Genomic DNA, 15,912 nt, shown 5'->3' with positions numbered 1-15,912 from the left:
CCCTTCTCCCCAGGCTAAACACCCCGCTCCCCTCAGCCGCCCCGCCCACCTTCCCGCCGCCCGCGCTCGCCCCGCGGCCACCTGCGGGATTTCAGCTCTGCCCGCGGCAGCAAGAAGCAGGAAGGCAGGGCCTGAGCGCTGAGGGCAGGGCAGGACCCGGCCCCGGCCCCAGCCCCGCTCCCGCCGCCGCACCGGACGGCCACGGCCCCCCCCCCGGGGCGCGAGACACCGCCCCCGCCCCCCCGCCCCGCCCGCGCGCGGCCCCGCGCCCCGCCCGCTCCGTGCCGCGCATGCCCGCCTGGCGGCCCTGGGCGCCGCGGGGGCCGGGCGGGAGGAGCCGGACCCGGAGCCAGCCCCGGAGCCGCGCCGGGCGGGACGGGGCGGGGCGGGCTGCGGGCTGCTGACCCGGCGGCGCGAGGACCCGCGGGGGGCGGGGCGCTGGCCGCGCGCGGGCGAGCGGCGCGGGGCTCCGTGCGTGGCGCCGGTGGGAGCCGCGTGCCCGGCCGTTGGGGCCGTCGGGGCCGCGCGCGCCCCGCGGCGGGCGCTGGCGGGGGCGGTGCGGGCGCGGGCGCGGGTGCGGGTGCGGGCTGCCCCCGCCGCCTGCCCGCCCTTCCCCTCCCCTCCCACTCCCTGCCGGCCCAGCCCGGCTCCCCCCGGCTCGGCGCTGCGATTGGGCGGAAGATGGCGCTGGGCGGATGGAAATCCTAATGACAGTCTCCAAAATCGCCTCCATCTGTACCATGGTGAGCGAGGGGCCGGGGCGGGCTCCCGCTCCCGCCCTGCCGGGGGCGCGGGGCGGTGGAGGGGGCTGCGGGGAGGCGTGCGGGGGCCGAGGGGGCCGGGTTTGCGCAGCGGCCCCGCGGCGGGGAGGGAGCGGGAGCGGAGCGGGGTTAATCGGCTTTGGGAGACTCAGCCTTGGTGCAGACGCTGATGGGATTGGGGTGGGCTGGGGGCGAGGGCCACAGACGTGCTTGTCCTCTTCAGTGCGTGGAACGCGGGGAGGGAGAGCTTTGGGGCTCGAGGTTTGCCTCGGTTTCGGGGCTGCTTATTGCAGGTCTGCTGTTTGTAGGGCAGGGTTTCTAGAAGCGCCTTCCTTCTGCCGATCGACTTGGTGATTGTCCCCAGCCCTCCGAGTACTTTACTCAAGTGGTGGGGCGGTTAATTGCCTTGCTTATTAGCAGACGAGTGCTCTTCTGGTTACCCGGAAAAGTGTTCGCATCCCGCCTGAGCTGCTCAGCCGAGCGCGCTCCGCGCCTTGGCGTGTAATTTAACTTGTTTGCATCGATCCGGGTCCTGATAGGAGGCTTCTTCCAGTGATTTCTTTTTCATTACTCTCTCTGTTGATGAATTAGAGCTATAAGCAGATACACAGATACGATAGAGCTGTCTTGGGGCCTTTTAAAGAGGGGCGGAGAGCTCAGTAGATTCACTGATGGAGAGATGCTGAATTCAAGGCAGGAAATATCCCGTATTCAGTAGAAGTCACTGTTTGCCATGGAAGAGATGTGTTGAGGGTTCATCGCTGGAGATCTTGCATTTGTGCTGTTTTCTGTCTATTTTGTAGCTGAATTAAAGTTCTTGTTCCTAAATCTGTTTTCATGGGGAAAGGGGAAAAATGCACCCTGTCGTCTAGTTTGTTAATTTGCTGAATTGGGATTGTTGCATACCATAATGTCAAACAGCAAGTAACACATTTCATATTATTGGAAGCAGCTTTATGGTTTTCATAAATATTGCTGCAGAGAAGCTTTAACATCTCAGACGTATCAGAGGTGGCCCATGACAATTTTGAATGAATGTCTGTAAGCCCATGGGGTCAGATTACTTAGTTTGTTGATCAACTGGAGTAATGTTTTTTTGTGATGTGGGAGTTCACATATTTTCACTTGGAATTGGAGGGTCTGACTTGAATTAATGAGTTGTATACCAAGTTCTTTATATGGCCAAATGTTGAAGGACAAACACCATGTACTTCAGGTATTTTTGTTAGCTTTTAGGTCAGACTGTTGAGGAATAAATGTGATTGATCCTTGAGCTAGAACAATCTTGTTTTGTTGCAATTCTAGCTAACATGTTTTCACCCACAGTTTGTATAAACATCCATTCAGTGCGGGCCTCTTGATTTAGGGCCAATATGGGACCTAATTTTCCTGCTTCTTGAAAGCATAGAAGTTGTAGGCCTGGACTGGCTAAGCAGCTAGTTAAAGATTATTCTGTATGTATGGTCATTAGAAATAATATTGTTATTTTGTCATTGACATTTAGGTCAATCTTGAAACAGTTTTTTTCAACTAAAAATCATCTTTTGCCTAACCAAAGTGTCCATATCCATGAAGCTGAAATTCTGATGCCAATTAGGTATTATCTGTCCAATCATAGTCGTGTGCACTCAGGTGGAAAAACTCCAGGCATAAAATTTTTTCCATGCCTTTCTGATGCATGAGCTTTGATATTACTGGGAGATGGGACAGCTAGCATAGGACAGCTGCTGTAAAAGTTTTTTCAACACTTTATAGATAATATAAAGTTGTGCTTAAAATATTCCAGTAAAGATAGTGTGAAGAAGCACTTGTTTTTTACTGTGGAGTTTTTTAGAACAATGTGGGTATGGTCATGCAGATATTTTTAATTTTAACAAGAGTAATATACTCATGTTTAAGCATCTATTTTTCAAAACCAAAAAGGAATCTAACTGCTGAGTAATACTATTTTTTTTTCTGGCAATTTTTCTTAGTGTCAGTCCACTTTTTGATAAACTGCCAGACAACTTCCTAAAAATTCTTGCAAGTTTTTCTTGCCTTTCCCCATGCCTCTTACAAGAACTCTCAGGCTGTTTCTTCTCTTCTTGTGTTTAGTTAGTATGAAACCAGTAACAAGCAGTTTTTGTCAAAAGACCATTCATGCCTACACAAACCTAACATCCAAGTACACTTGCAATCTATAACAGAGCAGTCTGGAACTATGTTGAAGAAGCTCTTCATACATCGTGGTGTATTTCATGACTGTATCCAAATTTAAGCTTCACTTCTGCTGACTCAATTCTATTTTATGCATCTTATCTTTGTTCAAGTATGAGAAAGCAATCTTACATTTTCGAGTACTGGCAGGCTGTGTGGGTACAGTGAATTGTGATATCGAGTATTTTTTGTTTGTTAGCCATGGTGTCTTTTGAGATGAATTTACAAGAGCACATAATGTCTACAAAAGATTGGTTTTTTTGTATGCATCGTTTCATTAGTCTATATTGCAGTGTTGATACTAGTGGTGGCAGAGCTCTTCCTGTAGTGGTGTCTCCTAGTGTTGTACCCCTTTTGAGCTACCTTGGACTTCTTTGCTCTTCATCGCCATTCCTGTGATTCCTTGTGCTCATGGCTGGAGACTGTGGAAAAGCACAGCAAAATATCTTTGCCCTTACGTGTTCTAGTCACTGTTCTTTTTGCAAAATGGATGAGGTTGAAAGAGTGGGTTTTGTTTGTTTGTTTTAAAGCTTTCTCTTTTGCAGTAAAAGTAGAACTTAGTCTTCTACTCTCTTCCACGCATACCTGACTGAACTATATCAGGTTTTTATGCATTGCTGAGAAGTGGTAAAGTAACCCATGCTAACTGCAATGAAGATGTGCCTCAAACTACACTCGCCATAAAATGGAGATTGTATTGAGTCCTTTGCTTCTGTTGTCTAGAATCAAACAAAGACTTGCTAGAAGTTGAAATGTATCCAGTCTTACAGTAGCTGAAGTAAAGGGAAGATAGAAATTATCTTTGTAGCTTTAAGTCTACAAAAAGCTACAAAGACATCAGTCTCAGACATACAGAAGGAAGTTGTAGTAGTAGTAGTACTTGTTTTTCAGTTTCTTCTAGAAACTGGCTGAATAGGTAGCACAACCTGAAAAAGTGTAATGAAATTTAAAAATAATGCTAATCTAGAAGTTGTAGCATGAGATATGAAAATCTTTTCTTTGTGTTTCAGGTATTTGTCTGTGTTCGCTTCTCTCTCTGCCAGTTTAGCATCTTACATACAGGGTCAGTGTCACTGAATGTCTTCAGTGATTGATTTGTCCCCTCAACACTGACATCAAGTACATAGTTTGAAGCTAGATGTGGCTTGTATGATGTAACATGAGAAGTCTATATATCTTGCAATCCAAATTTTTGGTTTGTTTTTGAACGAGTAGAACTTGATGAATCATGCTGAATGGCTGGCTATTGTCCTTTTCCTTCCTGTCTCCTGTCTAAGGGTGCTGTCACCAGTACCCTTTGGCCCATTTCAGGCACATTTGACGAGGGTGAAGAGATATCAGTTACTCATGTTCAAGCAAGCATATTGGGGCAAAAAGACATCTTAGGGGAAACAGACCCTGTTCATGCCCAGCTGAGGGAAGCCTGGAGTGCACGTACCTCAGATGTCATAGCAGAGAGGCTTTATGAAAACAATTGCAGGAAAGTTTTACAACTAGCTCTGATACAGGTATACATATATGGACTTAATTACTGCTTAAATAATGATTTGTTTACAGTAAGGTTTTCAACCTGATTGTGAAATCTGCACTTAATGTAAATTGATGTTTGCCAGAATTTGCAGTTGGCCAGAAATGGATATGATGTAGTCACTCCTGTTCCTTGTAATTGCACTGTCTGCTCTGAAGCATGAATTAGAATACGTAAACATTGATGATCAGGTTAACAGATTCTGCAGGAAAGAGTATATAGAAGACTTGTGCTGGAAGAAGTGAGAATTGAGAGTTTCAGCAAGTAAAGGAAATATATGGAAAACATTAGCTTCAAAGTGAGGAGGTGGTAGAAAATAAAGCAGAGAACTAAAGTAACAGAGAAAACAGCAGTATTATGGTACTCCTTTATCCAGCTGTCTTGACTTGCCCATGTGGCAGAGTTGGCAAGATAGAACATGTGCTCTGTCGCAGCCACTGGATTTCACTCTGGTGTCATCACCAGAATCCACCTTGATCAGTGGACTGGAGAGTTCAGGCACGTGTTCTGTTGTGGCAAGCACATAAAATTTGGAGAAGTATGTATTAAACAGCTGGGGTAAGAGCTAAAACCACAGTAGGGAGGTTCACTCATCTGTTGGAGTTCTTATCAGGACAATATTTCATCATAAATATGTGTCGGTTTGGGACAACACGACAACAAAAGGAGCAGCCCCATGGCCGCTCACTCAACTCCCTCTACCCCCACACACACACTCTGGGATGAGGAGGACAAAGCTCCTGGGTGGAGACAGAGGACAAGGAGGGTTCTTCACCAATTAAGGTCCTGGGCAAAACAGACTCAACTTGGGGAAAAAGTAATAATTTAATTTCACACTGAAGAAACACAGGCAGAGCGGGTCTTGCATATGTTACCCCACCCCTCCCTTCTTCCTGGGCCCAGATCACTTTGTTCCCGGTTTCTCTCCCTCCTTTCCTGCAGCGGCACAGGGGGACAGGGGATGGGGTTTAGAGTCACTTCACAGGCTGGTGGTTCTTGCTGCTCCTTCCTCTTCAGGAAGAAGGATTCCTTACAGTCCTTCCCTGCTTCCCCACGGGGTCCCTCCCACGGGAGAGAGTCCTCCAGGAACCTCTCCTTCATGAGTCCTTCCTACGAGGTCCGGAGCTGCTCCAGCCTGGGCTTCCCACAGAGTCACGGCTGCTTTGGGAACAGCCACCTCCCCTGGCGCCAGGGTCTTCCAAAGCTGCGCAATCAGAGTCCACAGGCAGCAAATCCTCTGGCCACAGAATCCAAGTCCACTGGCCAAATTCACCCCTCCTGGCACCTTTTTCAACTTTGGTGAAGCGAAGATGGTGTATAAAAGCCTTGTATAGGGGGTAGCTTTTGTTTTCTGCTTAGGAAGTTTGCAAAAGTTAAATGCTTTTAACAAATTGTTGATTTCAATAAGGTCTGTCTGATTTTTAAGTTGAGGGAAAAAAGAAATTTCAACATCTTTTTGTGGCATAGAACCAGAATGGCTCTACGTAGTAGACCAGAACTGGAGAACATTTTTACCGGTTTTCATAAACTCAAATTGTTTTTGTAATTCCATGAAAATGGGAAATTATAAAAAGCAGCATACTACTTTTTATGAAACAGGAATTATGTGAGTTAAAAAAGCACGTGAAACATGCCACAGTGTGCCGTTTATCAACAAAAGCAGTTAAGCAACTTTGTTCCTTTTTTTCTTTGTTATTTCTTCTCCCTCTTCTCCCTTTTATTGTGGGTGATTAGATTATTCTGATTTTTCTAAAAGATTAATATAATGCTTGCAACCCTCTGTACTTTGTAGGCAGTGAAAGTTTTCTAAAGTCAACATCAGATCCTCTCTTTAATCCATCTCACAGACTTCCTATCTTGTCTGCTAGTGTAATTCAACCTTTTACTAAAAGTCTTTGAAAGTAGTAGTTTTGATCTTTTCAGGACCCCACTTAGTATTGTTATGAGATATGTTGCACCAATGCTATTGAAAGTCCATCTGATCAGAAGAAACTGAAGCAAAGGCACCTGATACCATTAACAACATTACTCCAGGAATTTTCTGGAACTATACAGTATAAATACGATGTGTTGGCAGTCTTGTCTTTTAGCAATATGATTTCCTTCTGTATTGTGCGGCTAGTCGACTGAGGCTGGCAGCAATTGGAGAAGAATCGTAGAAGCATCAATATGTCTTTTCATGTTTTGAAGATCCATTCTGAGCTTCTTACGTGAGAGTAACTTGTCTTTTACTTCAGTATTCAAAACAGGAGGAAGTATGGCTGTACCTAGCTGCTTTAAAGGAAAGTATGTTGTGTATGCTCAGTAGGGCTCAAGAGGATGGGTGTGGTAGACATACCAAATGTGAAGAGAAGGTAATTTTGTGCTGTGCTATCATTTTCCTTGCAGAGATGTTTTTACTTCATACTCAATAAAAAAACCTTTTGTCTTAGCTGCTCATGGTTAGAATATACAGGACTATGTCTTAAGCTAGTTAGTTAAGCACATAAAACACTATTTGTAAGTATTTTAAAAATATGAACTGAAGCTATCCAAATATTTCATAGTTAGATAATCAAGTTGGGTATTTAGTCAAGTGCTGGGTGCATTTTCATTAGTGTTGTAGTTCAGGTAAGGTGTATGCAGTTCTGAAGTGATTCTTCCAGACATCCCGATTTATCATACTTTGGTTTGCATCTTGGAGTGGTCTTAGAATGCACAAATTAGATTCCTTGTGGAGGAAAATAAATCAAGCAACACAGTTGAGCTGCATTCTGTTCTGTATGCTGTATAATTATCTCTGTGCTGGAAGGGGGGTAATGTTGGGCAATGATTGGTATATTATAGGTTTTATACTGACATGATGCAAAAACTGGTAAATGTCAGTTCTGTTGCAATAGTAGCTTCTTTGGACTTTATTCCTCACACTACTGGGTAGTGGCCTTGTGTGTTTCTGCTAGGAAGAGAAGAGAACTAGCAAAGTTAATGGTGTCAAAGCCAAGTTGCTGTCTGGGGACTGAGCACCTCTTGTATGGGTTGTTCAGTGTTCACAAAAAAGAGAGGTTCATTTTGGCACCTTTGCACATCCCAGTAAAGTAAGCAGAGGAAGAAAGGTCTATGTCCCAAACCCAGTAAGTCCGTCTTGGCTGATGGAAAGAAACAGGCTTCCCTTCTGCCTTAAACCTCTGCTGTCCTCTTGTCCAGAAGATGATACAGTACCATAATGGGGTGTTGCAGTGCTTCCCCTCTGCAACTGTGACTGCATAATGGAAAGGTCAGCTAGGGTGTAGTTGAGTGTTGTAGTGCTGAATGGGAAACCTTTTGTAGCAAGGAATAGTTGGGGTTTAAAATAGCTTGTGTGTGTCAGGTGTGAACATGCATTTTAGATTACACTTTCAAGCCCCTGCTGCATTATATGTTTTCATTCTCTGCAACTAGCACACTGTGTACAGTATAAATGATAACTTGGGGGGGGAGGAATAACGTCTTTTATGACAGACAAAAAGGGAGCTGTAGAGGGAAGTCTAAGTAGCTTGAGGGGTTTTGTATTGTTGTAAAACATTCATGCTGGTTTGTAGTAATAAAACGTGCATAAACAACTGCATTCAAAGATGGGTAATGTCATGCTTTCAAATCATATGAAAATCTAAGCCTTGAATCAAACCGCCTTGAATAATCAGAAAACCATAACTATAGTGGAGTATCTTAGCATGTCTTTCTAATTGCCAGGTCAGGATCTTCATTGCACCAGAAAACTAAATCCAGTGTTCAGGTCTATACAAAGCAGAAACATCAAATTTTATACCGTAACAGTGTTCCTTCCAAAGACAGAATGAAGCAGCTGCACCACCCTTGCTTTGAAAAGAGAATTTCCTAAAACCTGCACTTGAATTTATTTCTTTTTAAGGAAGTAGAGATTTTAAAAATAGGATAAAAAGACATTCACGGTTCCTTTTTTTCTAGTTTATTTGTAAATAGTATCCACCTTACCAGAGCTTGTGGGTGTATTTCAGCAAAGCTCCAAGACTAAGTATTCAGAAGTTGTGGAGTGCTTTAATCTTAAGCAAGGCTTTACACCCCTTTACACCAACAGTGTCTTTGGAGAACAGCTTCTAAAGTAGCAAGCCCTGCAGACAAAACCCACTAAAGGAGAGGCTTTGTCATAATTGCAGGGGATAGGACTGGTGAAAAAGCAGCTGGGTCTATGTCATGCATGAAGCAGAACTGTAGTGTCTCAAGTGTGGGGCTACAGGATCTTTTGCTGTATTTTGGTTAGAAAAATACCTGAAAATCATGTAACTTACTTTGAAATGTTTTTGAACAAAACGGGTTTGGAAACACAAATCTCTAAGGTGTTGTGGATTATGCTGAAATAATTTTCTTGTGGTGGAAGAGTGTTAGGTTCTTTTTTATAACTATGTAAGTATGAAGTTATGGCATGGAAGACTTGCTGTCTGCTTTAAGAGCTGTGTGAAATGATTTTGTGGACAATCTAAACATCTTGAGAGTGCAAATCAACAGAGAACTCAAAGGACAGATTTTTCTGTATTCATATCTAATATTATCCTGCCTACAAGCTTGTATTTGCATTAAGTAATAGACTAAACAAGTTTGGTTAATTTATCATGTATTATTGTTGAGATGCATTGCAAACTCAACTTTCATCACCCTTCATAGTAGAGAAAGGAAGGTGTTTAATCTGTTTTCAATATTTAGTCTTTCAATTATTTTTGGTTTTCTCCCTCCTGACTGGAGAGAGCTTCAGTATAAGTAAGTTTTGTAAGCTTATGGTCTGAGATCTGAAGATACTGGTTAGGTGTTAGCAAGTCTAACTGTGACCAGGGTGGTGTTTGGTTTTGGGTTGTTTTTGTGGGGTTTTTTTTGTTGGTTGGTTTTGGTCATTTATCTGTGCCTAAAAAACTTCAGTTGTTTTTCTCAACTAGTTAAATTCACTGTGTATATAGTTGCAACACTAATATTTTACTGTTTTTGATTTTTCTAGGGCGCCAATGCCTCAGCTTTGGAGAAAGAGATTGGTCCGGAACAATTTCCAGTCAATGAGCACTATTTTGGTTTGGTTAATGTAAGTTTGAGTCTATAACTTCATTGCTTTAAAATGCTAGGAGTGTATATATTAAAGTACCATACTGTGACTGAATGAATAATTAAAACACTGGAAGATACAGTCATTGAATGTAATTCAGTGTTCAGTATACTTGTTGAAATATGCTACTGAAATAATTGTTGAAATGGAACTCTGTATTTAATAGTTAATTTTACTAATTTTAGGGTCTTATAAAAATCACTTTCTTGCTATTAAAATGTGTAAGTCTTAAAAAAAAAACACCTGTTCAAATATGTAGCTTGTAGTTCATAATGTGCCAATCCAAGTGAATAGAGTGAATAAATATAGTAAAAGAAAAAAAATCTGAAAGACTGTTGGTAATGTGAAATGTTCATATCTGGTAGTTGTGTTAAGATTTTTTTAAAAATACTGATCCCAGAGGGAAATCAGTGGTGGAAAAAATACACTAAATTGTTCGATTAAATCCTTAGCTTTAAGGAGTATTTTAAATTTTCATTTTTAGTATTACCAATGAAAAGTATATGTTGGTAAAAATTGCATTATTCTGAAATGAAATATCAAATTATTTACTGAAGCTTCAGAAAGAAAGATTTAAACCACATTGGCTTAACACGAGGTATCATCTTATGTTCTTAATGAAACTAATTACTTGTAATGCTGTCCAGCTATTATATCATATGACTCTGCCTCTAGGTTCTTAGCACTGACATGGTTGAAGAGTTTGCAATGAAACTATGTGCTGTGCAGTCAGTAAATGCTCTTGCTGACAAGCTGACTTACTTTTGTCTCAAATGCCATGACTTAAATGAGTAATTTTTTTCCTTTCTCATTAAAATTGAAGTACTTTCAAAACGACACATTGTTTCTCTGAAAATAGGAAACACAGTAGCTTAACTGTTAATACTTGTTAGATCTATAGCAGAGGTTAGGCTTTCTGTCAAGACTGTTCTTTTGTTAAATCTGTTATTCTGTTGACAGATAACCTGTTTTCCTAATTTCTTCTCCAAGTCCAGAAAGGATTTAAGATTTAACAGTAAGATTGTGTTGTATGCCTATTCCTGAAGTTTTACATATTTTGTACCCTTAAGGAAGATTTCAGTAAAGGACAATCTTACTAGTATATAGTGAAATATCTACAAGTTCTGGCTTTCTGTAGTCCAGAGGGAGTAGGAAATTTGAGGGGATGTCTGTCTTTAAGTCACTGCCCTCAACCATAAACATATGAGCCAGGCAGCTAAGATACCTCAGAGTGCTCTTAACTTTTTGTGTAGTACAGGAATGTTGCTTATTTTAACTCCAAACAAAAAATTTTTATGGACTAAATTTTTTTTAAATGGTAACAAACAGTAGAATAGATTTCCATTACATCTATATCACACTGGTTCTGTGTTTTTCAGGTACAGTGTTTGGCTAAGGAAATTCAGTTTTGTTGTTGCTTAGTTGTGCAGATTGTGTTTGCTTACACCATATGTATATGTCATCAGCATGTACTAAGCTTGCAGAATTTAAATCTATCAGGAAGAGGAAAGGTAATCACCTCTTCATTAGCAAACTATGGCCATTCAGAAAGAACGGCAGTGCTAATGATAATTAAAAGAAATAATAGCTAACTAGATAACACATTAAGATTACTATTAGATTCAGAAGTAGTAGAAATCACAATTTTTGCCTTCATTGATTTCTCTAACTGTTTTATAGCAGTTACAAGAAGTGAAGCTCTTAGAGGTTCATTAACATTTGCTACTAAATTTTTCTAATTTGTCTATTGATTTTGTTTGTCCTAATTTTACAAGAAACTGACATAATGTGGAAATCAATAGCTCTCTTCTAACTGTGTGATAGCTAGCCATTTGAGTTGTCTGGAATGCAGGACAGGATTTTAGTTCATGGTGAATGTTCTGAAATAAGAGATCTGTCAATGCTAAATGTCCAGAGGTAGTATAACAGAAGAGAAGGCAGAAGCACTATATTATCTCCTCTCCATCTTTGTGGTGAAATCTAGGGATTATTCAGCAGATGAGCTGCAAGAACAATTTGAGAGGTAGAGGAAGAATTAAGAAAAGGCAATTATGGGAAGCATATGGAAGACAACATCGTTGATGTTTTTTACTTTTCTTAGATAGGCACGTTTCCTCACAGAAACAAGGAAAGTTAAAGTAACTCTACTATATATAGTCTCTATTGCCTTCCCTGAATGAGGTTGAAGAATTTCAGTAGCCTGTACAGGCTGACATTTTAAGGTATAAAATTACAGTGACAGTCTTTTTTAGTTTTCTACTGTTACTTTGAGGCAGACTTCACAAGCATTTAATTTTCCTACAATTATATTTTGAAAAAAGCTAGCTAGTATAGAAGCTAGCTAAATATCCATCTAGATTTGAATAGTTTGAGGGGCTTCCAGTGCGTGCATTTTGATATTTCAGAGTGGTGTTGGAGTGTTTACATTGTTACTACAAAACATACAGATCATGGTTGCAAACTTCACAGAATCACAGAATTGTCAGAGTTGGAAGGGACCTGTAGAGTTCATCTAGTCCAACTCCCCTGCTACAGCAGGATCCTCTGGAGCACATTACTCAGGACTGCATCCAGATGGGTCTTGAATATCTCCAGAAAAGGACACTCCACAACCTCCCTGGGCAGCCTGTTCCAGGGCTCTGTCACCCTCACTGTTAAGAAGTTTTTCCTCATATTCAAATGGAACTTCCTATGTTCCAGCTTGTGCCCATTGTCCCTCGTCCTGTCACTGGAAACTACTGAAAAGAGTCTGGCTCCATCCTCCTTGCACCCACCCTTTAGATACTTACAGGCATTGATAAGGTCTCCCCTTAGCCTTCTCTTCTTCAGGCTAAAGAGTCCCAGCTCCCTCAGCCTTTCCTCATAAGGGAGATGCTCCAGTCCCTCAGTCATCTTTGTTGCCCTCTGATGGACTCTCTCTAGTAGTTCCCTGTCTCTCTTGAACTGGGGAGCCCAGAACTGGATGCAGTATTCCAGATGTGGCCTCCCCAGGGCAGAGTAGAAGGGGAGGATGACCTCTCAACCTACTGGCCACACACTTCCTTATGCACCCCAGGATTCCATTGGTGTTCTTGGCAGCAAGAGCACATTGTTGGCTCATGGATATTTTTCTGTCTACCAAGATTCCCAGATCCTTTTTCTCAGAAATGCTTTCCAGCAGGTCAACCCCTAACCTGTATTGGTGCATGGATTTCTTCCTCCCCTAGTGCAGGACCCTGCACCTGCCCTTGTTGAACCTCATTAGGTTCTTCTCTGTCCAGCTCTCCACCCTGTCCAGGTCACACTGGATGGCAGCACGGCCCTCTGGAATGTCAGCCACCCCTCCCAGTTTGGTATCATCAGCAAACTTGCTTAGGATACGCTCTGTCTCCTCCTCCAGGTCTTCTTATACAGTGCAGCACTTGCACAACTTCTTACAAGTGTTGTGCTTTTGCGGCAGAGCCAACTGTACAGTGAGGGGAAAGGAAGGTGTCTGTTGGCCAGGTTAGCAGGAGAGTGGAGTATTGAAGAGTCAGAATTATAGAGTGAAGGATAGGAGAATTAGAGAGTGAAGAATAGGTGTTGAGTAGGTGGTGGGAGGAGTTGAGAGGTGTGCTTTTGTATTGGAGTCAAAGATGGGAAGAAAAGTAATAATGGTCGTAAGACCCGCATTTATTCGTGTAACAAATTCCTCATTTACATAGTCTAGAAACCTCCCCACCCTTTTTACCCCCTTGTTCTTTAGTACTTGTACAAGTAAAATTTTTTAAGGAATGGAATTTTTAATTTTAAACATATTTTAGGTGATGAAGATTGCTCAGGAGTTTTTTTTCAGACAACTTCTGTTGTCTCCTGTCTTTCTGAATTAGGTTGAAGAAAACCTTTCGTGAACTCAGTCTGCTTGCATTTACTTTCTATCCACAGGCATGTAGGTTAACATGCATTTATAATAAATTAATCTCCTGAATTTTGTTGAGTGTTCTGAGTTCTCTCTTGCATCATATTTTGGTCGTCTCTCACTGTATGTTTGCCATTATAATTAATTCATCATCAGACTCTTCCTTTTTAAAATTGAAATGTTATTAAATTTCTCATCTGGTGCCTTTTCATCTTTTGACACTTGCTGTAGAAATTTTAGCACTTTTCCCATTTAATTTAATTTTAAGAATGTTCTTAACATTTTTATGTAGTTTTCCATTTATAGCTAATTCTAGTTACAAACTCATAAAGAGTTAACTTACAATATTAAATGTTTTGACATAACTACTGTGTGATTTCATATGCTCCTTGTAAGGAAAAAAGCCCTGGGTTTCTGCTTAAGTTAATTGACCTGTTTTAGTGTAGATTTGCACCACAAAGATGCTAATATAAGCATTTTCTTTAGTTTAAAGTAATAAAAATACTGGGCGGTAATTTTCTCACTTTTTAATATGGAGATCTAAAGACTTATTAATGTATTTTTGTAAAAATACACTTCTTACTCATTCTTTGAGTGTGTCTTGGGTATTTAGAATGTAGTTATTTATATTTCATTTATTTAAAATAAAGGCAAAAATTTACTTTCCAGTTTTCTGATTAAATTGGTACTCTAGTTTGTCATTGTCTTAATCGGGAGAGAGCAAAAACGAGTTACTTCCTTGTTATTCCTAAGAGGTAAAAGATTTTAGTTCTTTGTTTAAAGAACCTGCTCTTAAAATATCTCTAAATGCACTGTTGCTATATATAACAGTCTCCCTGTCACAATATAGTCTGAGAATTTGCAAGCTGTGTATGCTACTATTTTTATATAAAACATAAATGTGAACATTATTTTCACATTTTACAGAATGTGTGTAGCAGGTGTGGGCTTCAATTTCCAGGCTGAGTGACTGCAGGTGAAAGGTTGGATTACTTTCAGTGTTTGATAGCAGGTTTCACTGGAGGAGGGCAGCATAAAATGAGAATGGCTCTATCCACTGACAGCTCATGATGCCTGCACATAGGTGATGTGGAGGTGTGCAGTGTTGGGGTGAGCTGGAGACAGTGTCAGTGATCACAGCTCTCAGGTGCCTAAGAGCTGGAAGGAGTCTGGGGAAGAGGGACATCTGGAGTGCCCCTGTGCAAAGTGGGTTACAGATGTTTTTTTGCTGACTCTGCTTGCCCTGTACCAATTCAGTGGCTTGCCTTCTTCAAAATACACACTTCCAGATTGTACATCTTTCTCCTTTCAGTCTTGAGTTGAAACTACCACCTGTGCCTTAGCTTTGAATCCTAAATAAGCCATGTTTTGTTAAGAGAAATTCTGAATGCCAAGCCTGTCACCCTAAAATGCAAACTGAAAATGTAGTAACAGGTTAAAGCAGTTATTTCTGACTTTGATCACAACTAATAAGATTTGGAGAAACCAGTTTCTGAAGTGTCTGAGAAGCTCTCAATTTACAGCTGAATTTCTTTGCAGTATGAGGTCATGCTGTGCCTGTTCTTTACGGTTGTGGCTGACTTGTGGGAGATGGGTAGATATTTTTACCTGGGCACATTTTGGGAGTTGTTATAGTAGTATTTGTTGAACATTTTGACCTGAGTAAATGCAAAATATTACTTACAAATTTACAAATTAGTCAATGTAATCTATTGTTCAAATTTACCTAGGTTTTTCGTGCACTTACTTACAGTGTACTTGTTAATCTTTTGCAAATTGGAAATATGCTTTACTATCCTAGTTAAGAAGAAATGACTAGCAGAAAATTTGCCTATGCTTATGCATTCTCTTATACTTTGGATTTAATTTTACCTCACTACAACAATACAATGTAAAGTGATAAGTATTTGTCTTATTTTACAGTTTGGAAATACATGCTACTGCAATTCAGTTCTTCAGGCACTTTATTTTTGTCGACCGTTTCGAGACAAAGTCCTAGCATACAAGAGTCAACCAAGGAAAAAAGAGAATCTCCTTACATGCTTAGCTGATCTCTTCCATAGTATAGCCACCCAGAAGAAAAAAGTTGGAGTAATACCTCCCAAGAAATTTATAACAAGATTACGAAAAGAAAACGGTAACTTTTTTTTCCTTCTTCTTGTGTAGTAATCATAGCAATTATGATTTAATTCTGAAGGTGACATAGTGGAATAGCCACATATTTGTTAAACGTGGAAAGTGTTCTTGGTCCTGCAGTATAAAGAGGTGACCCTAGAATAAGGGTGTAACCCTGGAGCCGTTATGAGAAAGAATCCTTGTCTCTCTCACTCTTCATGTAGAACTGAGTATATTGCCAGTGGCTGCTTAGGAAAGTGCTTGCTAATTTTGCCTCTCTATAAATTGTATTTTTGTAATCAAAATTCACTGTAAAGCTTTTGGTCTGTGTTTAAAAAAACATTCTTTGAAT

General features: G+C 41.1%; 1 protein-coding gene across 1 annotated transcript in view; it reads left to right on the top strand.

The window, feature by feature from the left end:
- Positions 1-575: 575 nt before the first annotated feature.
- USP12 (ubiquitin specific peptidase 12) overlaps positions 576-15,912 on the top strand; it is a 33,802-nt gene continuing 18,465 nt past the window's right edge. The window contains exons 1-3 of the mRNA XM_051607992.1: positions 576-743; positions 9,467-9,547; positions 15,369-15,582. Coding sequence (XP_051463952.1) covers positions 696-743; positions 9,467-9,547; positions 15,369-15,582 — 343 coding nt within the window. The 5' untranslated portion in view covers positions 576-695. The remainder of the gene's footprint in view (positions 744-9,466; positions 9,548-15,368; positions 15,583-15,912) is intronic.

Source organism: Apus apus, chromosome 1 (assembly GCF_020740795.1).
Source record: "Apus apus isolate bApuApu2 chromosome 1, bApuApu2.pri.cur, whole genome shotgun sequence".
NCBI classification, from domain to species: Eukaryota; Metazoa; Chordata; class Aves; order Apodiformes; family Apodidae; genus Apus; species Apus apus.
The sequence above is the reverse complement of the archived record's forward strand: the minus strand, read 5'-3'. Positions and strand labels throughout refer to the sequence as shown.